The 25,718-nt window shown below is 47.4% G+C and overlaps 1 protein-coding gene across 5 annotated transcripts in view; it reads right to left on the bottom strand.

Annotated features, from left to right (window-relative positions):
• The window catches only part of ABCA4 (ATP binding cassette subfamily A member 4), a 130,329-nt gene that overhangs the window by 57,312 nt on the left and 47,299 nt on the right, over positions 1-25,718 (bottom strand). For all 5 annotated transcript variants that reach the window (XM_047785262.1, XM_047785263.1, XM_047785264.1 and 2 more), the window contains exons 12-16: positions 15,342-15,547; positions 14,517-14,693; positions 12,298-12,520; positions 8,656-8,877; positions 6,187-6,391 (exon numbers count right to left, since the gene is read on the bottom strand). In XM_047785262.1, the coding sequence (XP_047641218.1) occupies positions 6,187-6,391; positions 8,656-8,877; positions 12,298-12,520; positions 14,517-14,693; positions 15,342-15,547 (1,033 nt within the window). The remainder of the gene's footprint in view (positions 1-6,186; positions 6,392-8,655; positions 8,878-12,297; positions 12,521-14,516; positions 14,694-15,341; positions 15,548-25,718) is intronic.

The following is a 25,718-nucleotide window of genomic DNA, read 5'->3' as shown; positions in this document are numbered from 1 at the left end:
TAAACTTATTGAGACCTGTTAATGCTTGATATTATTTAAACCCTCCTAAACTTATTGAGACCTAATATATGACGTATTTTGGAAAATGTTCCATGTGCTCCTGAGAAAAATGTGTATCATGCTGCTTTGGATGGAATGTTCTATAAATATCTTTTAAGTTCATTTGGTTTAACATACCCTTTATGGCTGATGTTTCCTTATTGATTTCCCATCTGGATGGGCTATCCATTAATGTAAATAGAGTTTTAAAATTCACTGCTATTATTGCATTGCTGTCTATTTCTCCTTTCAAGTCTGTTAATATTTGCTTTATGTATTTAGGTGCTCCTATGTTGGGGACATAAATATTTACAAATTTTATATCCTCTTATCAAATTAACCCCTTTATCATAATTCCTTTATGATATATTTGCATGTTTAAAATTCTTTTTTCTTTTTGCTACTCTGATTGAGTTCCACCTTGTCTTCTTCTTTTTTATTTATTTTTCTTTCAATGATTTTTATTTTTTTCCATTATAGCTGGTTTACAGTGTTCTGTCAATTTTCTACTGTACAGCAAGGTGACCCAGTCACATATACACATATACATTTTTTTTCTTACATTATCATGCTCCATCATAAATGACTAGATATAGTTCCCTGTGCTATACAGCAGGATCTCATTGCTTATCCATTCCAAAGACAATGGTTTGCACCTATTAACCCCAAATTCCCAATCCATCCCACTCCCTCCCCCACTCCACCCCCCCAGGCAACCACAAGTCCATTCTCCCTGTCCATGATTTTCTTTTCTGTGAAAAGGTTCATTTGTGCCATATATTAGATTCCAGATGTAAGGAACATCATATGGTATTTGTCTTTCTCTTTCTGACTGACTTCACTTAGCAGGAGAGTCTCTAGTTCCACCCAGGTTGCTGAAAATGGCATTATTTTATTCCTTTTTATGGCTGAGGAGTATTCCATTGTGTACATATACCATATCCTCTTAATCCATTCATCTGTCGATGGATATTTAGGTTGTTTCCATGTCTTGGCTATTGTGAATAGTACTGCAATGAACATACAGGTGCATATGTCTTTTTCAAGGAAAGTTTTGTCTGGATATATGCCCAAGAGTGGAATTGCTGGGTCATATGGTAGTACTACATATAGTTTTCTAATGTACCTCCAAACTCTCTTCCATAGTCGTTGTACAAATTTACATTCCCACCAACAGTGCAGGAGGGTTCCCTTTTCTCCGCACCCTCTCCAGCATTTGTTATTTGTGGACTTATTAATGATGGCCATTCTGACAAGTATGAGGTGGTACCTTGTAGTAGTCTGGATTTGTGTATCTCTAATAATCGGTGATGCTGAGCATTTTTTCATGTGCTTGTTGGCCATCTGTAGATCTTCTTTGGAGAATGTCTATTCATGTCTTTTGCCCATTTTTCCATTGGGAGGTTGGCTTTTTTGCTGTTGAGTTGCATAAGTTGTTTGTATATTTTAGAGATCAAGCCCTTGTCAGTTGCATCGTTGAAACTATTTTCTCCCATTCTGTAAAGTGTCTTTTTGTTTTCTTTTTGGTTTCCTTTGCTGTGCAAAAGCTTGTCAGTTTGATGAGGTCCCAATGGTTTATTTTTGCTCTTATTTCTGTTGCCTTGGGAGACTGACCTGAGAAAATATTCATGATGTTGATGTCAGAGAGTGTTTTGCCTATGTTCTGTTCCAGGAGTTTCATGGTGTCTTATCTTACATTTAAGGCTTTAAGCCATTTTGAGTTTATTTTTGTGCATGGTGTGAGGGTGTGTTCCAGTTTCACTGATTTACTTGGGACTCTCCAGTTTTCCCAGGACCACTTGCTGAAAAGACCGTCCACCTTGTCTTCAAGTTGACTTATCCTTTCTTCTGCTTCATCTAGTCTGTTGTTGAACCCCTCTACTGTATTTTTCCATTCAGTTACTACATTCTTTTGTTCTGTGACTCCTATTTGGAATTTTCTTGTTCTCTTCCTGTTCATTTATTCTTCTCCCCAGTTTTGGTGATCAGTATTTGACTATTACTTTGAAATTGTATCAGGTAAATTACTTATCTCCATTTCATTAAGTTTTTTTTCTGATGTTTTATCTTATTCTTTCATTTAGAACTTTTCCCTCATTTCTTCATTTTGCTCTACTCTCTGTTGGTTTCCATACAGTAGATGAAGCAATCACTACTCATAGTTTTGAAGGAGTGGCTCCATATAGGAAATGAAATTTTTGTTCAGCCCTGACCCAGCTCTGGTTGTCCCTCAAAACTCTGTGTTTGTGCAAGCAACTTATAATATTTTTAATAGCTCCCAGTAGTTGAGCATGTACCAAGACCTGTCAGTGTCCCAAAAGGGAGGATCTCAATACTGAGATGCAGGGTGACTGGAAGCCAGACCCTCAGGCGACAACTTTTTTTTTTGCTTTTTAGGGCCACACTCATATGGAGGTTCCTAGGCTATGCGTCCAATTGGAGCTATGGCCCCTGGCCTGTGCTGCAGCCACAGCAATGCGAGATCTGAGCCACATATGCGACCTACACCACAGCTCACAGCAACACCAGATCCTTAACCCACTGAGCGAGGTCAGGGATCAAACCCATATCCTCATGGATCCTAGTCAGGTTTGTCAACCACTGAGCCATGAAGGGAACTCCCAGGCAACATCTTTTAAAAGTATGCAAATATATACAGTCCTAAGGGATCACAAGCATAAGCTTCACTGGCAACCAGAGCTAGATGATCTGAGATGTCCTCTGAGATTATCACAAAATCACAAAAATCTAGGCTCCCAACAAGTGAATAAACCCCTTTATGGGAGATACTGGTGACCTGGAGCAGGGCAGTGTGAGAGTGCCAAGTCTATGTTCCCTGAGAGCAGTTCCAAGGCCACTAAATGTGTTCCAACTTAAAGCTTCCCCCTCAGTCAGAAGCTCCAGGACAAGTGATCTCTTCACAGAAAGACTCATGTGTACTTCTCAGTCCACTGTCTGTGCAGTGCCCTGGGGGTGGTAGCTTGCCAAGAATCATTCCTCTGATGGCCACAGTCCTATGGGACCCAGGAACCCAAGCCTCTCCAGCCATCAGAGCCAGGTAATCAAGAGATGCCTCCTGGATGTTAGCTGCAAAAATCAGGTACCAGATGCATGTAAATCTCTCTTCCAGAAGACACTGGTGCTCTGGAGTAAGGCAGAGAACAAAGATTGTGCACACACCCCAAGGTCTCTGGAAGGGATTACATTTAGCCCCTAGATGTCTGTTTAATTAGAAGCCTATCCTTCATGCCACAATCATGAGGATTAGCTAATAGGCCTTCTTCACAGGAAGACCTAACTCCTGAGTCTATCACCCTGGGGATGGTAGCTGTTTAAGATCTCTTTATTGATTACAGTACTGAGGGATACACCAGCATAAACCCACTGGCCGCCAGAACAAGGAGATGCAGACACACGTCCCCAGACAGCAGTCACAAAACCAGGGTGTTTCGTAGATTGCTACCATCTTGTGGGTCTCAGGATGTGAACCCTAACGGTTTTTCAAATTAGATGTTTTAGGGGCTCTTCACTCAAGTGTATGTCTTCAAAGTTAGGGTACCCAATGTGGGGTTTGCTCTTCATGGAGAAGCTTTGGGTTCTGAGATCCCTCCTGGTTGTAAATTACTGTGCCAAGGGTGGGGCTTATGGTGAGACTCTGTCCTAGACTCTCCTCCCTGCTTTGCTGTGTTTTCTCCTCATTTGTCTGGTGTGTAATCGTAATTCAGCCAGACTTTAGGTTTTTTTTTTTTTTTTTAAAGAGGAAATTGTTCCATATGTAGCTGTACAGTCAGTTGTCTGTGAGAAGAGGTGAGTTCAGGATCTTCTTAGATTGCCATCTTCTGAAGAATTTGAACAGAGGGTTGATACCATCTGACCCAGATTCCAAAAGACTCTCTCTGAATATAGTGTGGAGAACAGACTTGTGTGAGATGATGATGGAAGAAAGAGGCTTGGACTGGGAAGATTGTGCAGAGGTGGTGACAAGGGATCAGATTCTGAATCTGTTTGTAAAATTGAACCGACATCAGTTACTGGTGGATTTTTGACTCCTGGATTTAAATTTCAAATGCTGGTTTTGAGAATCTAAGTTGAAAGAACTTAGAAAGAATAAGATTTTTAAAAATTGAAGTATAGTTGATTTAATGTGGTAGTTTCTGGTGTACAGCAAAGTGATTCAGTTTTACACACACACACTCTTTTCCACTATGGTTTGTTAAAGGATATTGAATATAGTTCCCTGTGCTATACAGTAGGATATTTTTGCTTATTTATTTTATATATAGTAGTTTGTGTCTGCTAATCACAAACTTCCAATTCTTCCCTTCCCTACTCTTTTTCCCCTTTGGTAATCATAAATTTGTTTTCTATGTCTATGAGTCTGTTTCTGTTTCATAAATAAGTTCATTTGTGTCATATTTTAGGTTCCATATAGAAGTGATATCATATGGTATTTGTCTTTCTCTGACTACTTTACTTAGTAGAATAATCTCTAGGTCCATCCATGTTGCTGCAAATGGTAATATTTTATTCTTTTTATAGCTTAGTAGTATTGCATTGTATATATGTACCAAATCTTCTTTATCCATTTATCTTTTGATGGACATTTAGGTTGCTTCAGTATCTTGGCTATTGTGAATAGTGCCGCTATGAACATTGGGGTGCATGTATATTTTCAAATTACAATTTCCTTCAGATATATAACCCAGGAGTGGGATTCCTGTCATATGGCAAATCTATTTTTAGTTTTTAAAAGGAAACTCCATACTGTTTTCCACAGTGCCTGATCCAATTTACATTCCCACCATCAGTGTAGAAGGGTTTCCTTTTTTCCACACCCTCGTCAGCATTTGCTATTTGTAGACTTTTAATGATGGCCATTCTGCCCATTGTGAAATGATACCTCATTGTAGTTTTGATTTGCATTTCTCTAATAATTACTGATATTGAGCATTTTTTGGCCATCTGTATGTCTTCTCTGGAGAAATGTCTCTTTAGAACTTCTGCCCATTTTTTGAATGGGTTGTTTGGGTTTTTTTTACTGAGTTGTATGAGCTATTTGGATATTTTGGTAATTAAGCCCTTTGAGTTGTATTGTTTGTGAATATTTTCTCCCAGTCCATAGGTTGTCTTTTCATATTGTTAATGGTTTGTTTCCTTTGCTGTGCAAAAGCTTATATATTAGATTAGGTATAATCTTGTGGGGGTTTTTTGTTTGTTTGTTTTGGGTTTTTTTTTTTTGGCTGCCCCATGACATATGGAGTTCCTGAGCCAGAGGTCAGATCCAAGCCACAGTTGCAACACAAGCTAAAACTGAGGCAATGCTGGATCCTTAACTGACTGTGCTGCACTGGGCATTGAACCTGTGACCCAGGGCTCCCAAGATGCTGCCAATCCTGTTGCGCCACAGTGAGAACTCCTGTTTATTTTGCTTCTATTTTCATTGCCTTAGGGGACTGACCTAAGAAAACACTGGTACAATTTATGTCAGAGAATGCTGTGCCTCTGTTCTCTTCTAGGAGTTTTATGGTGTTATGTCCTATTTAAATCTTTAAGCCACTTTGTGTTTATTTTTGTGTATGATGTGAGGGTGTCTTCTGACTTCATTGATTTATGTGTGGCTATTCAGCTTTCCCAAAACCACTTGTTGAGGAGACTGTTGTATATTTTTGCAACCTTTGTTGAAAATTAATTGACTGTAGGTGTGTGGGTTTCTTTCTGGGCTCTGTATTCTGTTCCATTGATCCATGTGTCCGTTTTTGTACCAGTACTACACTGTTTTGATTCCTGTAGCTCTGTGGTATTGTCTGAAGTCTAGGAGCATTATGCCTCCAGCTTTGTTCTTTTTCCCCAGGATTGCTTTAGCAATTTTGGGTCTTTTATGGTTCCATACAAATTTTAGGATTATTTGTTTTAGTTCTGTAAAAAATGTCATGGGTAATTTGATAGGGATCACATTAAATCTACAGATTGCTTTAGATCACATTAAATCTATAGATCCATCTATAAATGGCCATTTTAACAATATTAATTCTTCTAACCCCAGAGCACACATAGGATATTATAAAGAATAAGATTTGAACTAGATGAAAAAGGAGGCTGGGATCTGAAGAACCTAATTACATTTACCCTATGGAGGGGGATATTTACCTGGAAAAACATGGTCAAGATACCAGGCAAGCAAGCCATACAGAGCAGCATCAAGAAGCATCATCTTCATGGACATGAGAAAACTGAATTCATCCCCTTCCATGGGACTATTCCCGATGTTGCTCCACTGCAGCCCCAGGCCTTGCTCCTCAAAGCGAACCAGGTACTCGGTGCCAAATCCAAACGCCACGGGTGATAACAGGCTCTGCAGTGGGGCAAAACGGGCATGAGAGACGAGCAGAAAATCTTTCATCCAACCAACAGAATCCACAGGTAGCAAGAGGGCCAAAAGAGAGTCCACATTGTATCCAGGTGGAAGGCCACCCCAGAGACAGTCTCCTATAGGAAGATGTTTCTTGGGATGCCTCTCCAGCCTCAGGGAGCCCCACCCAATTCCCACTGGGCCACCTCTCACCTGTCTAATGGAACACAATAGTGTACTGGGGAAGACAAACATCATTAGCATAACACAGCAAAGGACCAAAGTCCTCATACTGTCTCCATACCTTTTCCCCTTTCTTCCTACCGCTTCCTTAAAATCTCACAGTTCTTGGTAGAACGAAGATGCTAACTTGAGCTGCTTTGTAAGAATGCCATTACAAGTGTCCCTAAAGTCATCAGTGTCCTAGGGCAGGCTAGAGGGCCCAGCAGGGGGTGGGCTCATGACCTCCTGAACTCTATCGGGTCCAAAAGGCCTCAGGTTACACTATCACCTTTTTCCATATTCAGACTGGGGACAATAATTTTCTCAGGTTTCCTGTTGAGAGTGCCAGTCACTGAATAGGTGGCATGCAGAAGGAAGACTGAAGAGGAAGTTTCCCAGCCATACCCCCATGGGTGGTCCGTGGCATGGCAGAAAGCACATAAATACATTCAGAGGGATGAACTATTCCCATTTCCTCTGCTGGGAGGTCTCCTTATAGTTTGCAGGACCCAGGCTGGGATTCAGAGTGTTTCTCTGCAGAAGAAAGGGGTTCTCTAGCTATATGTTCACAAAAAGCTTAAAAAAAAAAAAAATCTCAACCCAGCCCTGATCCACAGAGCTGCCAGAACTATAGCTTCTGGTAGATCTGCACACTCAAGAAATGAGTTGTGGCTTCAAAGTACCAGCCGTCTACTCAATATACCAAGACAGCCAAGCTCTGCCCACAGGCTGAGTCCTAAGGATTCTTGCCCATTGTGATCATGTTAGAAAACTGGGTGCCATGAAAGACAGCAACGAATTCTTATATAACATGAGAAATAAAAGGCAGATGCCCTGGAAGAACTAGAGCCAAGTAAGTTTTAGTTGTGAGAACAAGTTTGACTTAGATCTTCCCCAATGAGAGGCAGGTGTGGTCCTTTCTCAACTGCACATTATGCAGAAGTGTGGATGGGGAGCTTCTGGAGGGCAAGAAAATTTGCACCCCATAGGGTCCAGAAGCTACCTAGCCTGGTTAATGAGAGGGTGTAAATGGTTCATTTGAAAACAATTAGAGAAAAAGACAGTGTCTCAAGCAAACAAAAGTCAATTTCTGGAGACCTCTCCTGGAAAGAAGGCCTGACCCTGGACTGGCTCATTCTGTACCCTCTCTAAGTGCACTGGCAGAACATGATAAAGAGATAGCAGAGTTGCCCTGATTCAGATCTTTGGGAAAGAAACAAAAACTTTTAATTCATGGAAACATCTTTCTAGATAGAACAGATAGAGGGCAAGCTCCCTCCCTTATGAATCTTGTCAAAAGCTAGGAAAAAACCCCAATGAAATGGGTCCCACTAGTCCTCTCTTAGGGATACACAAAGGGACCCATGGCTGAAGTGGTCTTCAGTTACTTCTCAGGGCAGACTAAGCAGGCAGGTTTGGTGAGGAGGAACTGTCAGCTTGCCCATGGTGAAGACTGCTCCCACTTTTGTACATGTTTGTTTGTTTGTTTTGCATATGGGCCAGGGATTGAACCCAAGCCATAGCAGCAACCTGGGCCACAGCAGTGACAATATCAGATCCTTAACCCTCTAGGCCACCAGGGAACTCCTGTACGAGTTAAATCTTTGTTCCCTTAAACCTTGTTTTTTTTTTTTGTCTTTTTGTCTTTTGTCTGTTGTTGTTGTTGTTGTTGTTGCTATTTCTTGGGCCGCTCCTGTGGCATATGGAGATTCCCAGGCTAGGGGTTGAATCGGAGCTGTAGCCACCGGCCTACACCAGAGCCACAGCAACTCAGGATCGGAGCCTCGTCTGCAACCTACACCACAGCTCACGGCAACGCCGGATCGTTAACCCACTGAGCAAGGGCAGGGACCGAACCCGCAACCTCATGGTTCCTAGTCAGATTCGTTAACCACTGCGCCACGACGGGAACTCCTAAACCTTGTGTTCTTTAAATCTTACGTTCCTTTGTGCCAAAGGGCAAATTGTGAGCCAGTCCTCTCAGACTGCACCATGCCCCTTGGGTGGAACGTATCTATGCTAGGGGTGGGCCCAGGGCCCCTCACCACAGCCATCTTCAGGTCGGCAGACATCCGGTCCTGCCAGGCGAAGCAGAGAATGTGGGGCAGGTAGAGGGTGAAGTAGATGACGCCACCACAGGCTGCTGCAAGGTTGGCCCTGGAGAAGCAGGTGCTGAGCAGGAAGCACTGCATGATCGTAGCAGTGGAGAAAGCCAACAGGAACAGGAAGAGGATGAACGGATTGCTGTAATGTAGGATCCTTCCATGCTGAAACAAAGAGGCCACTTGAGTCAGTAATTTCTCCCTGTGTCCAGGGGCGCCACCCCTCTGTGGAGCGACCTTTGTGCTTTGATTCTGGGGCCTTCAGAAGCCCTCTCTCCCACCAGCCTATTGTTAGCATCTAAATTTCCCCATTTAGAACTCAGTGTGTTGAGTTCCTTTAATTTTAAAGACGTCATTTTCCCTGGGAGGGTAACACATTAAGCTCCCTGTCAGAACAAAGTAATTACTATGTGTTTAGTAAGAGAATCTTTGGTGGGAAGGGGACAGTGTAGAGAAAAAAGCCCAGAGCAGGGGAGGAAGGTCTGAAGGGTGGGTCTTAGAAAGAACATCAATAGCTCTTAGGATATACTGAGTAGATGTGGGGGGGGGGAAGACGGAGGTGGGGGACCGTCCAGCAAGCTTTACCATTTTGCCTGGGGCCTGGCCTCCTGACTTAATCATCCCTGCTTATAGTCTAAGATCTGCCTTTCACATAGGCAAAGATGTCAGCGATTAATCCACATCACTTGGAAGTGGGTTAATCCACACACCCATAACATCATATACTCATAGAACCTGGAGGCAATATTCAGTATCTTTCACGTTAACCACCGGGTCAGTCACTCTGCTGTGCAGAAAATAGGACCAAACTAGCTATTTTTCAAAAGGGAGCTGCTGCCCAATGACATGAGAGGATAAACGGAGACGTTCAAATTTATTAAGCCTTCTTGGTTCTCTTTCGCTGTAGGCATCCTATGAAGATTTTTACCCGTTGCACACAACTCCAAATACAGACAGGTCATCCTTTTCTCTTCTCGGGAACATAAAGCTACAAGCTGGTTTGCCTCTTGAACTGTTCTGATTAACTGGCAGTGGTGCCCGCCAGCCCTGGGTGAGTCTCTCAACAAAAAAGAGAGGCTGAGGAGCGATGTGTGCGAGGGGTCAGGTGGGATGCGAGTGGGACCAACGTGCCACTTTTCTCCTGCTACCATTTCTCCGTTGCACACTCACCCATGCTTGCCGGGCTCTGACGCAACAGACCGAAACATGGAAAAAAAACGAATGGCAAAGGAAGTGGAAGAGAGACATGCTTAATTAGAAGCAAACTTTGAGGAGATCGAAATAAAAGTGGAGATGAAGACTCGGAGTGCCTGCACAGACACGGCGGGCAGACCTCTGGCTGCCACGGGGGAGGGAGTGGGATGGACTGGGAGTTTGGGGTTAAGAAGAACGGATAAGCAATGAGATCCTGCTGTCCAGCACGGGAAACCATATCCAATCACTTGCGACAGAACATGATAGAAGACAGCATGAGAAAAAGAGTGTATACATATGTATGACCGGGCCACTCTGCTGTACAGCAGAAGTTGACAGAACGTTGTAAATCAACTATAATAACATTTTTTAAAAAAAAGACTCAGAGTTCCTGAGTTTGTGTGAAAGAACTCTCCACCTCACCCTGGAAAACTAAGTCCTTATCCCTAATCATACACGACTTGAGAAAAGCAAGTCCGTGACCGAGCACGTGCGGCTTTTGGCTGGAAGAACTTTAAGGTGGTTGTTGCTATTCTCAGAAGAATGACATCCATTTATTATCCCAGCTCAGAGCAACGTTCTACAAACTTCTAGGCTATATATACAGCTCCTCCTTGACTTAAGGCAGAGATGAAAGTCATTTGGCCGACCCGGCAATTTCATTGGCCTTGGCTTCTTCTAACGGCCACTTTTCTTTTTTGTTCTTAATAGCTGAAATAGCAATGGAACCTTTCCATTGTCCTAGCCTCCAGCTTCTTTCCTGCATAGTGGAGGTGGGAAGGAAGGACAGGGGAAAGATGAGAGCGTCATTCAAAGGAAAATTCTATTTTGTTGTGGAAAGCTCTGTTTCCGCCATCGCTGGAACAATGTCCTGGTTCCCACAAGGAGAAACTCCTTTGTGCAAAAAATTCTCAGTAAACATTCTTTACCTCACGTCCTAAAAGCTTTGAAGTCCTGATGCTCATTTTTAGGGAGGCATATCTCAGTGCTACTTATCAGCAGAGTCTCATGGCTGTAGCCAGACGGTGTACGTGTTCATGCGCTTTGCGTAAGTCAGATGCTCATGCATCTTGACTGCTTTCGTTCTGAGGGCACAAAATGTCTTAGCAGCGGGGAAAGGAGCAGACTGAAGGATGGGAAGGAACAAGGGACCCCTAGAGGAAGACAAGGTTCTCAGCGCCTCCCCTCAAATCTGTGTTAACCTGGGACAACAGTGTGTGTTTGAAGCCACTTCTGGGTCCAGTTAGACTGGGCAGACGGACCTCCACATCAGCACTGGTTTGGGTAGGCCTCTAGGACAGGGTCTGGCTGAGGCCGCAGCTCAGAGAATCTCAGTGAAACACTTACACCCAAATCCTCCAGATTTCATACATTTTACTGCAAAAAGAAGGGGCAGGATTTGGCTTAACTGGCAATGGGCTGGTTGAACAGGGTATGTAGCAGAACATTCTTGGGTCAGGTAGGCACCAGGTATGGTGCAGCATAAGGCGGGACACACTTAGCCTGAATCTGTGTCAGCACACAGAGCGGTTAGTGCAAGGAGCTCTGAACATGATGATGGTACAGAGGCAGAACAAGCTTGATGACACTGTCTCAGAAGCTTGCAAACCCTGAAGTCTAAGGCTTATACCAAATCCCAAAACTACCTATGTTTATGTCCCACCATTTAACAAGCACAAAAGACCACCTACTGTGGAAGAGTTCAATATGAAGCAGAGCAGAGCATTATGGAGTAACGTTTTGTTTCCAAATCTATCTTGTAAGAGGGCTGCAAGTTTGCAGAGGATGCTATCTGTGCCTATACAACTGTAACTGAGAAAGGACGGACTCCGAATCCCACGCCTTCAAACGGTGAGGTCTTAGAGAGGTTGTAGGCAGCAGAATGTTCTCTGGTCAAGTCATGGATGGTGTGACCATGTTGGTGATGAAAGAACAGACTGGATCTCCTCTCCTAATACACTGAAAAGGCTCTCGACGCTCCCACCCCAGCTGGTGGTTGCGACAGTAATCCCAAGAAAACACACTTTGGATTCATTTCTCCACTCCTCTGTTTGAAGAGAGAGAACCCTTTGCACGTATAATCGCCCTCTGCTGGGCTCTGCTGACACCCGCTTCTCCGGAGGGCTCATCTGATGGGGTTGGGCCATCTATGCAGACTGTGCCTCCAAAGGTAGGAAGTGGGAGCGGGGAAGATGTTATGATCCAGTGGCTCCTTGGGGAAGCCTCTGTCTCTCCCAGTGTCTTCCGCCTTGGCCGAAATGGCCAGGCAATTACACGTCATTCTCTCTTTGGTGCCCAGATAACCAATCTAGGCAAGATTTCATTAACAAGAGGAAAAGTGGGAGCAACAAAACTATTCACGATTTTCTGGACCTTCTCCTTCCAGCTTACCATGATGAAGAGTGTCAGGAGGCAGATGCTCATCGACATGATAGAAAAGCTGTCCAGGAACCAGGCACACCAAATCACGGCATTGGAGACACCCTGGTTTTTCAAGGTCTCCTTCAGTCTCAACTCCTTCTCCAAGACGATGCTCTTTACGGTCATGGAGACGGAGTAGATCCAGGCCAGCACCATGAAGACAGGGAAACAGCGGTTCAGGATGATCATAAACCTAAAGCGAAAGGAGAGAAGCAGAACAGCAGATGGCCTTGCACCTGGTGGAGGTGCCGCAAGTGTTTGTTGAATGAACGTATCAAGGACAAAGCCCAGGTGGAGGGGAAGGCAGAAAAATCCCCAGGGAGTATTCAGTGGACTTGAGTCTTTTAAAACATCGCACTAGGCTGCAAGGGATTACTTTTTCTTTAGAGTAAGATCGTAGCCTTTTGGTTGGCCCAGGTGAAAGCTCTATGAGGAAATGTGGAGATAAAACTGTACTCTGCATGTTACATGGGACAGACATTCTTCCCAGATCTCAGCTAGCGTTTTGGTTAGTTCAGATGAGTGGCCTCTAAGTGTAATGTGTAAATAAAATTATACCGTGTCTGTGACTTGGCATAGACCTTCTGGTAGTATCTCCCAGAAAGGACAGCAGACTGTACTGGGGGAGGTGATAGCAATAGGCAGATACATCAAATTGACACTGAAGCCCAAGCCCACGGACAAAGGGAACGGTGGTGGTGAGGTCAGTAACTGGGCTCCCCAGTTACCTACCTTGGAGGATTGAACCCCAGTTACACAGGAAGAGGCACAAAATAACTAGTCAGAGTGGCACTTTCAGGAGGCGACTGACTCATCAATAAATCGATGGTGATCCAGAGTCACTGACTCCACCAGTCGCACCCCAGTGGAGTACACCCAGGGGTCTTCCTTCCAGCAAGCAGGGCGCACTGGATATTCTGGAATTACTGCACTGTGAACTTTGCACATGTTTTCCAGGTGCTTGATGTGCTAACAAAGCCCTTTAGATTATTACCTATTGAAAACTGTTGCGTGTCACAGGAAGAGCCCAATTTCAGCGTGGGAGGGTTTCACTCAAGATGGCCCAGGGAGAGAACCATCAATTATCCAACCTGCCCTTTGGGGACCTGCCACCAGGGGGCTCTCCCACACTGAACGCCCAGAATCCCTGCTGTGGCCTTATGGTCAACCCCACTTCCCCGCCAGTCACTCCTATTCTGATCTTTAAAGTGGAAAAGGGCTTTTGCCACTGCCTCCACTTCCCATCTCTGCCTACTGTCCAAACCCAAACTGACAGCAGAACAGCTCCCATTAGCTCCTTGGCCTGCTGTAGAGCAGAGGAAGGAATTTGGGAGGTTACACCCACACTGGGCTTTATTTTACCGCCTGACCAGCCGGCAATTCGATCCGTCCTTTCCCTGGGCTGTGCTCTCTCCTCCCTGAGTGACCCCCTGCCACACACACACACACACACACTATGGTGAGCGTCCCAGTTTGTTCCTAGAAGTTGAATCCTTAAGGCCGTCGCAAACCTCTTGCTGCTAGCTGGGATGCAGAGTGCCCATCTGCCATGGACATGAGCCTCCCAGCCCCTCTCCCGCTCCGTCCCCCTCTACCACCCCTCAAATGCACGTTCAGAAAGCAGCAGGCTACTTGCTTGGCCTGCTACTGGCCAGCAAAGGCACAGGCCTAGGGTGGGAGTGGGCGGGGTGGGGGAGGGTGGGGGAGGGGGCGCCCAGCTCACGCAGCACATGTCTCCACCTTCTCAGGAAGCAGACACCGTGGGAATGCCAGTTAGGGAAGGCGCAGCATTATTCCAAGCCTCCTAGGAGCCGGACCTACTTGTGATGCAGAGTCCTAATTGCCGATTTGGCAAATCCCTGGGCAAACACTCTGACCTGAACCCTTCCACATACCAAACCTGCTACGTAGTGGAAATTTTCAAAGCCTTTGTTCCCTCCCCGACCTCACTTCCCTGGCCTTCATTTTCACCTTCCCTTTTCCACCCACCCCACCAACTCCTCTCTCCCATGTGGCCCTGCTTGGAGCCAGGGAGAGGCAGGCTCGTCCAGGAGAGCTCTGTTCTCCTCGCCTTGGCCCCAGGACCTGGGTTTTCCCCCAAAGCGACGGAGGCCTGGGGAGCAAGGCCACCTGCCCTGCCCCAGCAGCCTGGTTAGCTCGTTCTGGAGGGGTTGGGACCTTGGACTCACGCATCATCCACGAAGCAGGGGTAAGGCATCTGCTGGAGATAGATGCCGACGGGCACCTCGGCCTGGGCCTGGCTCCTTGTGATCCCCTGTTCAACCATGTCCTGCAGGTAGGCAAAGCCTCCCCAGATGTAGCGGAAGTCTTCCACGGGGTCGGCTCTGGGGCCAGAATCCCAGTACCTAGGAGAGACCAGGAGACATGAGGACGCCGACGGACATGGACAGCTCTTCTCATGCTCAGGACTCCTCCTCGATGCCCCCCCACCCCCAACTTCAGTCCTCAACACCCCCCCCCCCCTTCTCTGCATGATCCAATCCTATTTCCTAGTTCATGGTCTACATCTGTTGCCAGGGTTAGCCACGGCATGGCTTGTAATTGCTTTCATTCAAGGACTCTACCCTGAGCTTTACAAATATATTATTTTCTCTTATCTAACCTAACTTTACGGATTTATAGGCGGAGTCCTATCTCAATGCCCCACTCTGTCCCAAAAGTAGTTTCCAGTGACTTTGGGGAAACACCATTTGCAGAAGTTCTATGGGAAGAGAACGCCACACCTCCATGTTCATCACCAAATTGCACAAAGGCCATCCAGGGACACGTGCTGAGTTGAGGGGATCAAGACAGTGAGGCTGAGCCCTCCTGGTCCCACAGAAGAGCAGCCCCAACTGGCTGTCTTAGTTCTCTGATACCAAAGTGCTTCCGGGCCTTTCCAAGTAACCCTTCTGCCCCAGGAGGGGTGGGTGACTCGAGCCCACAGGAGCCCCTCTCCTCCCCACACGTTGTCGAGGATGCCCAGGGCCTTCCGCGACCTCCTGAGACATCACCTGTCTTTGATCTTGTTGGTTTTCTCCACCACATCTATGTCCATTCGGATCTTGTACCTCACGTGGGGTGGCAGGGAGCTGGTCCAAGGATACAGGTCAGGGAATACCACGCCAGCCCAGAACCTGTTTTCCTCCAGCAGAGACAGAGCTCGTTGGATGAGCTGAAATTCATCATCGTAGCCTTCAAACTTATCCAGGATCAGGCACTGCAGAAAATCACAAACACTGAGAGAGGCTGAGGAGCACCCACTGCAAAGCAAGGTAGAGAATCGGGGCTGTGCTCCCGAGGATGGGTCAAAGGCAAGGAGACCCTATAAACGTGATGAGTGCTTTACTCCAGAGTCTGGTGGCAAGTATTCGGTGTGTCTAGATTTGGGGTGAAAGGGGGCTTGGAAACGCTGCCTCGCTCACATCCCTGCAGATCTGCCGAGGCCCACGCTATCAGGCTGTCCGAGGCTGTGCAAATATGCACGTCGTCAAAACGACAAAAATACCCGCAGCTCTCGCTCCCCAGCATGGGGACTCAAGGGAGTGGGGTCACCTCGGATCCAGGCTGCTTTGAAGATCAGAAAGCCTGCCGATAAAAGAGTTTTAAAGAGAGAGAAACGGCCCCAGCGGTGAACCTTCCTGCCTCTTCTCACACACACACACGGATGGCCAGCTGAGGGAAGGACCAGGATGAAGGCGGAAAACAGCAGACAGCCAACAGGATCTCGCCAGAGAAATCGCTGCCTGCGACAAATTTATCACGGGTAATGAGGAAGGAGGAGGAGTTTCTTAACATGTCCTTTTTCTCGTGGAAGAGAAAAAAAAAATCATTATCAACAAGAGAGCACAACTCTGACTTTCATTTGATGTGAACATTGGGTTGCCGCCTGTCATGGTTTGTTCCAGTGTTACCCTGCGTCCCCCGGCTGGCATTTCCCTCAACCTCCTGCGGTGCCGCTGCTCCAGGGTGACTGCGTCCTGTTTCCTTCTTAGAGCGTAACTCACAAGAGTTCAGCTGGCTCTGTCTTGATTAATCTGTTCAGGGGGGACTCAGAGCCGGCAGTGTGCCAGAGCCTGCTTGGCTCCAGGGATTTAAGGAGGAAAGATAAAAATCTCTTCCTGAAAGAAACTCCAGACCTAACGAGGAAGAGAGCAGGAGTAAACCAACTGTCAGAATGCAGAACGTTCAGGTTCTGGAGAAAGCCAGCCCAGGGTAGTCTGAGAGCCCAGCAGAGGGATCTGGCTAAGTCTACCTGGAGGGGTCCTGGAGGGCTGCGTGGAGGAAGAGACTCCTGAGTGGGACGAGGAAGAGCTGGAATTCGCCAAGGGAAGAAAGCAGGGGAAAGGTCAGCCCGGGCACAGGGAACAGCTCGCCAGGGTTTCTGGAGACCTGCGAGCAGAGAGCAGTTGATCCCCTCCCTGGCTGTGCTTTAGAACCACCACGGAGTTTTAAAAAGACAACGGTACCCAAGCCCCACTGCAGATAATGAAATCAGATCCTCAAGAAGCGGGGCCAAGGCACCAGCATCTTGCCAAAAGCACCCGGGTCCTTCCGGCCTGCAGGGAAGCACGTGGGTGAGCGGAGGGGAGAGATGAGAGAGGCCGACTGGGAAGTGGGGGCCCGGGTCCTCCGCTCCACCTGCTGGGTTTGCAGGGGACTGACCGTCTGAGGGCCTTCCGAGGGCACAGGGGTCTCTGTGCTAAAACCTGTCATCCTGGCACAGCCTAAAAGCCAGAAGAAACCACCGTTGGGTCTTAGGCGGGGCTGTGACATACGGGATCCGGTTGTGCTTCTGAAAGATCACAGGTGGGGGAGGTGGGGGGCAGGAAGCCTGGTCAGAAGGCTGTTGATGTAACGCAGGCGTCAAGGACATGTTAACTTTCCCACAGAGCCTGCCGGGTACCTGGAATCCTCATTTTACTGAAGAGCAGACCTGCCAGAGGTCACGCAGCTCGACAGTGGCAGAGCCTGGCTTCTCTCCCCACTTGTCAACTCCAGGCCCAGGCCTCTTCCCCACACCAGCAGCCACAGCTACAGGCTGGCCCGCAGGCTCTTCACGAGGGCACGGCTGTCCCGTCAAGTAGGAGACAACAGCTCTCACTTAGCCTCGCTCTGCAGCCCGGGCAGGAAACGTGGGCTCAGAGGCTGATTCCCCAGAGTGGTGGGGCAGGTGTCCCAACGGCAGTTCATCTGATCCCACAGTGTTACTGGGGGAAGAAAGAAGCGAGAAAGGAGGACAGATCCTAAGGACTTGCCCAGAGACCCCTGCTCCCGCTGCACGGGTGAGGAGCAGGCAAACACAACTCGCTCACCAGAGCCCCTTCACCGCGGAGTCCCATCCGGGGGCATCAGAGTGTGAAGCCAAAGCCTCTTTTTTTCAGTGAGGAGCTGAGCTGGAACAAAGTGCTGCAAACCCTCCCGACCAGCCTGTCCCGCCCCAGGCTCCATGTGCTGGGAGCCCATCTCGTGTAACAGCCTCAGTCTTCCCGGTAAAAAGACAGAAAACAAAGGAAACTGTTAGCTTTCCAGCTGGTGTGGGAAAGAGGAACACAGGTAATGAGAAAACCTAGAGGGCCGAGGCTTAAGTGGACACCATGCTAAGAAGACAGTTATTTTAAAAGGAAATGGAATTGGTATTGCTTTAAAAACGAGTTAAGGGAACTGGACAATTTTCTTCACAGCTCTTCTTCCTCTTCCTCTTCCACTTTTTTTAGGGCCACACTTGCAGCACATGGAAGTTCCCAGGCTAGGGATCAAATCGCAGCTACAGCTGCCGGCCTACACCACAGCCACAGCAACATGGGATCTGAGCCACATCTGTGATCTACACCACAGCTGACAGCAACCCCAGATCCTTAACCCACTGAGCAAGGCCAGGGATCGAACCTGCATCCTCATGGATACTACTCGGGTTCTTAACCTGCTGAGGCACAAAAGGAACTCCTTCACAGCTATTCTTTTGCAAATAGGCATTGCCCAGCCTAACACTGGCCAGTCTTTTAATGAGATGAAAGACTTAAGTACCTCAGGACACAAAATATCCTCAACTAATGTTCCTTTTTTCTGGATGGATATTTCATAGGATTTACTATTTTTTGATTTTTTTGTTTCCTTTTCTTTCTTTTTTGTGGTGAATCTAATATACAGACTTTAGACTAATACACAGACTAACCACAGTCTAAGACCAAGGGCCCGGCTCCCAGTGTTTGCCAGTACTCAACCACACTGCCATGGGGACAGAGAATTGGCAGCCTGCTGCTTGGGCAAGGAGGTATTAAAATTGAACTGCTGGAGTACATAACAAAAAAGAAACACATTTAAACTTCCCTTAGGGAGACCTCAACACTCTACAAAGATAAGCAATAAAATAACCTCTGTATTTTTTTTTAAAGTTTGTTGAGTTTAGTATTGATAGAGTCGACTTGAAATGCAGTTTCTAAAATGAAAAACAAAATTATTTGGGGAGATGGGAATTTTTGCAGTTTCTTTTAGCTAACACACACACGCGCACACGCACGCACGCACGCACACACACACACACACACACACACGATTATTCTACCAATTCCCTCATAGTGCCACAGGGCATCTGGACAGGAGTCACAGTGGTCGTGTGATCCGACATGCCTGGTTTATGAATGAGAAAACTGGCATCAGATGCGCAATGCGTCTTGCCTGAGGTCAATACAGGTCGGAAGCAGAATGTGGACCCACATCTTCAAGCATCAAGCCTGAAGGGTAGTGTTGTCCCCTCATGTTGCTCAAAGAGCAAGCCACGCTCTAACCACAAAGTTGGAGCAGCAGGATTCCGAGCAGGAAGACCTCTTGCTCTGTCGAGTCCACCAGCACTGTCTCGCAGCCTTCTCTGCAACGAGGGAAACGGTCCATTTCCGCCCTATCCAACCAACATGGTAGCCAGGAGCCGCATATGGCGACGGAGCCCTTGACACGTGGCTAGTGAAAGGTGGGCACTGACTTTCTAATTTAAATTTAAATGGCCGCATGTGGCTACTGGTTACTGTATAGGTTGGCACAGTCTAGAGACAGTAAATTTCCAGAGGTCAGAGCCGTGTCTTGCTCATTAGGTCTCTGGAATAGTATTTCCTCATGAAAGGGACACAGTTAGTGTTTACTGAATTGAATTAATCTAAACTTAGAAGTTCCAAATGCTGCAAGAAAGATACTTTTACGACTGTGTGTTTTGAACACAATACTGCGAACACAACACAAAAAAACACTTAGTTTTTCAGATGATAAACTAAGAGAAATTGCTGAAAAGGGAATTTTTGGTATGATGTTAAGAAGTGCCCCTCTCGTTGAAGCAAGAGGGCTAATCACAACAAAGACATTTTAATAATGTGCCTTTCCGAGCACTGCGGCCTGCTCTCTTTGAACTCTCCTTTCATGTCTTCAAGGGAAACCTATACTGGAACGAGCTATACTGGGGTTTTCAGTGACACTGCTGAGCCTGCAATGACGTGGGCGCCATCCTGGCTATTTTACCAGGCTGCTGAGTCACAGTCCTGTTTCCTGCTGGGTCCCCCAGATTGGTACCCTGATACTCTCTGGAAAAACAGAAGCGACAAGGTTCTCAAATACTCGTTTCTACCCTGAAACATCTTGGCCGCTTTCAAAGCGGAGTGATCATCTTGGGACAGTGGTGCAGGGTGGCCTTCGAACGCTGTCCCCTCTGCTCTTTCCTCAGCGGGTGGCCTCCCTTTCCCGCTGCAGGATGGAGACGTGCCTACCTCGCAGGTGTGCTCTACGGATCATACACGCGTGTGTGGGAAGGGCCAGCCGGTGCCTGCTGCTAAGAAGAAAAACGGATGCTTACAGAAGGCCTATTTGCCCAAAACTGCTCCAAGGGCCTTGCTTTTGTTAACCCCTTGAATCCTCCCAACCACTTTATGATTATCCCTCCAAGCTCTCGTAAGAGGCATAATGAGGCAAACTTCCTCTGGAGAGAGTCTTTTTGTTTATTTTTTGCTTTTTAGGGCCACACCCACGGCACATGGAATTCCCGGGGTGGAAGTGGAGCTGCAGCTGCTGGCCGACACCTCAGCCACAGCAACGCAGGATCAGAGCCACATCTGTGACCTACACCGTGGCTCACAGCAACACCAAGTCCTTAACTCACTGAGCAAGGCCAGGGGTCACACCCGCGTCCGCATGGACACTAGTCGGGTTTGTTACCGCTGAGCCACGACGCGAGCTCCCGAGGGTCTGTGTTTTAACCATGCAGGGCACTGAACCATTTCACAGACGGTGAGGACTCAGAGAACATCCGTCTTGCTACTGCTTTTGCAGAGTATCTCGAAAGTCAAAAGACCTAGTGGTGTTAAGCCCCTGTCAGATTACCCTTCATGACTAAGAGCTGTTTGTCCGGGGAGGAAGGCGGTTATTTTTTAGAAAGTAATACGGCTAGGAACACAACCCATCCGGAGCTGGTCTACAGCACTTCATCTGGTTAGAACAATGCTATGAACAGAAGCCAAAGCCCCATGTCCACCTGGGCAATGGGGCAACGGTGGGGTGAGTCCTAACCCCCTGGTGATCATCAGCTTCCTCACGGGCCGTTAGGTGTCAGTCAGACGCCACCCACAGGAAGGTCTTACGAAGCTGTTCCAGAATGTCCTCCTCACCAAATCTTCCTGAGGTCAAGGCAGAGCAATGGCAGATGCTGCTTTGGACATGAGTCAGAAGTCCCTGGCTCATCCCGAGGTGTGACTCAGAAGGCACCCTTGTGTTGTCATGGGGCGGCCCCCTGCCTCACAGCCCGTGACCTCGTTCCCTATGGCTGCTCGCTCTGGTTCCCGAAGTTAAGATCCTGGCGGCTGAGCATGGATATTCATGTAAGTCTGGGCGTGAGTGTGTCTGGGAGGCAGTGATGAATGACCAACCCCTTACCAAGGTCATGGATTTTTGACACGTCTGCTCTGGTCTGATTAGCTTGTAAGTTACAACATAGTAGGTCCTAAGGAGGCTGAAGCCACAGAGTCTATTTATAAAAGCTGTTTGGTTCTCCACAGAGAGAGACTGTGTGAGCATGGCTGTTAGGGAAGAATCCTGCAGGTGGCTGAGAACTGGCTAGTGTGGAGGCTCAGCATAAAGAGAACCACCGCTGGGGGGAAAATTCAAAGGGCCTCTTCAGTGATTCTGGGCAAATTTTGCAACCAGAGTGCAGAATCTCAAAGAGAATCCTTAAAATGTCTCGTGAAAGTCAAGGGCAGGAAGGCCAGCAAAGAGGCTCCCTTGTTCCCTTCAGCTCGCAACTACCGTGGCCGAAATCCAGGTGGCAGAGCGACCACCATTTAAGTCCACGCACATGCTACAATTCCTTGCTGGCCGTTTGCTGGTACCCCGCGGGAAGCAGAGTTCACCCTGGCGGAAGCGGTGTGGTCCTCTCCAGGGCAGGCAGCTGTGCTCAAGACCTCTGGAGCATGCAGTCATCTGTTTACACAGCGAAGTCAACCACCACCTTGGGAGAAGCAGCTGCAGTAGCAGCAGGCTTCCTTCTTCAACTGTGGCCTCACCAACTCTAATTCGAACACACCAAGTAACAGATAAATGGAAGGATCTCTTCCGTAGGAAATGTCCAGAGGAGGCAGAGAGAAAGACTCTCTCTTTTGCCTGAACTTGATAATCAAGGCGACCGACACTTCATGCTGACCTGTTTGGACTGAGAGCCCCAGGGTGTGTGGGGGGTGAGTCTTTGGGGATAAGAAAGCATGCACCCTTAGAGATGGTGGCTCTACAGTCCTGCCTCTTAAATCTTTAACTTCCACACTCAGAACTGAGAACACCACGGCTGATGAATGCCAAAGGAAGCCGCAAGCGGTCCTGCTGGTGTTAATATAGACACTGGGGTTGCTTTTGAAAAATGCCGGTGGATGTGGGCAAACATCCTAGAGTGAATGTCCTGGCAAATCTAGACCTTAACACTCCAGCTGTTTCTCACCACATGGGAAAAGCCACTGGATAAAATAACTTTGGGCTGTTGGAGGTGGTTGGGATGGTGAGGCAGAGGCCAAAGACACCGCAGTAAACTTTATCTAACGCCCTGGACACTATAAACATACATCTGAAATGTTCAACTACAAAGACTGAGGAAATGCACCCCGACTGGAAAACAAAGGCATAGGAAATGCACGGCTGCTAAAAAATGTCCGTTTCTAAAATAAATAAATACCACAATGGAGCGAATAAAAAGGTCAAGTTGAAGTACAAAGACACATTAGGGCAAAGCTACTAGGTAATGCTTCCTGAGTAGTCAGGTTCAAGGAAAGACAGAACAGCCTGGCTAACAACTGCAGGGGGCTTAAGGTCTCAAAACTTTCTTCTTCAATCGTTTCAACAATTTGGGGAGGTGAGTTTTACCATGATCAAAATATTTAATAATGAACAGAGGCAGGCACAGTCCATCGAAGGCACAACCCCGTCACAAACTCCCAGTCCAACCACACCGGTGAACGTGGCCCTAGATGTAGCTTCAGTTTCATTCTTATTTTGCAGGCAGTAGAAGAGTATTATTGCCTCAAATCACAGAGCCCATAAGTAGGTGCTAGAGATGGTACCCTGCTGCCTTCGGGATGAAGCTGTCATAAACCAGGTCAGTATAGAACCATCTCTGGAGGCTACTGCTCCTCCTCCCTACCCACCCCCACCTCCCCTGATGCCATAGCCACACACACCTCTACCAGACCTCCTGCCATTCTTGAACTCGTCTCGCAGGTTCACAGCTGCACTTGCCATGTGCTCTTGCTTCTGTCTAGAATTAACTCTCTGCCTAGCTTAGCAGGCAAATTTGATCCTGAAGGCCCAGCATAAAAGTATTTTAGTTTTAATTTGGCACACATGGGTGTCTATTTTAGGCCACTGCAGCCCCACAAAGGTAAGCGGAAAATTAAAAGATAAGATACTTGCAGCCCTAAGGGGTTCAGGTGTGTTGGGGCAGGGGGAGGTGTGTGCAAATCATCACCAAGGGGTCTGATGGAGGAACACAGTGAAAGAAGAAGGCCTGAAACCCAGAGCTGAGTGCCGAGTGGGGCAAGGGGTCAGCCTGTACAGCGTGCTGCTCCTGCAAGGCGGAAGCGTCCTAAAGGCACTAGATGGACTGGATGTCCCCATCACAGCAGTGAGGAGTCAGGGGGCGCTTTGGGCTGGCATATCACGGTGGAACTGGGGTTTCAGAAAGATCTCACTGGAGGCAGCATGGGAGCTGAACGGAGGCAGCGTGAGATCAGAGGCCCGGAGACCAGCTAGGAGAGATGGTACAGGCCCCTGCAGACAGAGGGCGCACAGGGAGAGGCTGAGGAAGGGGGACTCCGGAGATCATCTGGAGGACATCTGACAGTCCTTGGGATAAACATGACCAATCCCTAACCCTGGAAGCTTATATTCTGTTGGAAGAGCTAAGCTTGTCATTAAATAAGGCCTTAGTTGTGACAGCTCAAGGAACTATTAGAATTCAATCTGATGGAGGAGAAACAAGCTGCACAAATCCAAATTCAAATCAGAGTTCCTTTTGGGGCTCAGAGGAAATGAACCTGACTAGGATCCATGAGGACGCAGGCTCCATCCCTGGTCTTGCTCAGTGGGTTAAGGATCCGGCATCGCCGTGAGCTGTGGTGTAGGTCACAGACACAACTCGGATCCCTTGTTGCTGTGGCTGTGGCGTAGGCCGGCAGCTGCAGCTCTGATTTGGATCCCTAGCTTGGGAACCTCCATACGCTGCAGGTGTGGCCCCAGAAAAGCAAAAACATAAAAAAAAAAGAGTGCTCAACACAATGGCTGGCTCCCAGGAGGCACCAAGACAAGTTCCTGCCACCCATGACTCGAGCCCCCCACTCCCACCCACACTCTCTTTCCTCAGCCTGGTTCGGTCTCTGAGAGACCGATGAGGCATAAAATAAGGTAACTGCCCATGAGTTGCTTCTGATTCGGTTCGTGGCTCTTGAAATGACATTGCTCTCATGGTGCAGATTGCGTACCCTCTGACGTTCCCCCGACTTTGCCCTGCCCCTCAACGCAGTTGGAGTCGATGAATAAGAGAAGAAAAGTAGAGGACAGATATTATGCAATATCTACACACCTGACTCTAAAGTATTACACGATCAGTAGCCTTCTCTTCCTGATCCTGTTTTTAGGTAGGCTATCCTGAAACATATGCTCCCTGAGCACATTCTGGTTGGGTGGAAGTGGCATGTGGCCAGGAGCATGCAGAGTACAGAGTAATTCATCAACCAGATAATCACCATGTAGATAATATATCGAGTTATGTGCATATATCAACTATGTTGACATGCACGTAAAAGCAGACAATGAATATCTGTTTTTGCAAGACATAGGGCAAGGTGGCTGTACCTGGTTGAAGTACAATTTTATGCCTTGATTGGAGGTGTTTTCTTATTAAAATTTGGCTGAATTTAGCTTCCTGATGTGAAATTCAAGGCCTGAAATTCAAATACACTGTGAACTCTAAATAATATTCCATCTGTGCCAGGCCTAACCCTTCGCTAAACAAAGAAATCAAAGGGGAGGGGTGTGTATATTTGTTTTAACTAAGTGGTAAATCAAAGGAAAAACTGATTCATTTTTCCAATTGTGCTTTTCCCCAGAAGAAAAATATATGTGAATAAGACACATAAATTACAAATGTTAAGAGTACACACATACCAGTTAAAGGTATTTAACTACATGAAGACTCGCTTGGCCTCAGTCTCCTTGGATTTGGAGAAGAGGGTGATCAGAAGGCCTGTAGAAATGAATATTCCCCCGTGTTAGAGACCTGAGACTCCCCAGATGTCACCATGACCCCTTTCCCTAGCTGACCTATGACCAGAAGGTCTGCCTTTCATTCATGGATGCCTGATGTCTCGCTGGAGGGCAGGGACCAGGGGAGGACAGAGCATGGCTATGGGATGAATGAGCGCCTCGAAGCCCCTTATTAAGGAGGTGCTCTCAGGACACAAGGAGATCTGGAGCCACTGCATCATCGTCCACACAAGGGCTGGGAGGGCCCAAGTATGGCCCTCCAGGGAGGGGCTGAAGATCCTGATTCCGAGCCCGTTCTCAAGGATACCATGAGCAGTAAGTAGCGCTCTCACAAGTGAGTCTACGAAAATGTACACTCTTCACGTGGTGTGTGGTTCTGACCGGATGTCCTCGTGGTTCATAGAGAGGGCTGCCAGGCACCCCAGGGCTCTGCTGTGTGCCCAGTCCCCTCACCCTTCATCCTCACAGCCCACCTAAGAGATGAGGGATCCGGGGCAGAGGCCACACACACACACACACGCCTGACCAACCAACAGCGCAAACCCGCTGAGCGCCCTGCACCCCTCTCTCACTTTATCCTCAACAACAACTCTCCGAGGTCTGCTGTGCTCGTA

This window comes from Phacochoerus africanus, chromosome 6, assembly GCF_016906955.1.
Source record: "Phacochoerus africanus isolate WHEZ1 chromosome 6, ROS_Pafr_v1, whole genome shotgun sequence".
Lineage (NCBI taxonomy): Eukaryota > Metazoa > Chordata > Mammalia > Artiodactyla > Suidae > Phacochoerus > Phacochoerus africanus.
The sequence above is the reverse complement of the archived record's forward strand: the minus strand, read 5'-3'. Positions and strand labels throughout refer to the sequence as shown.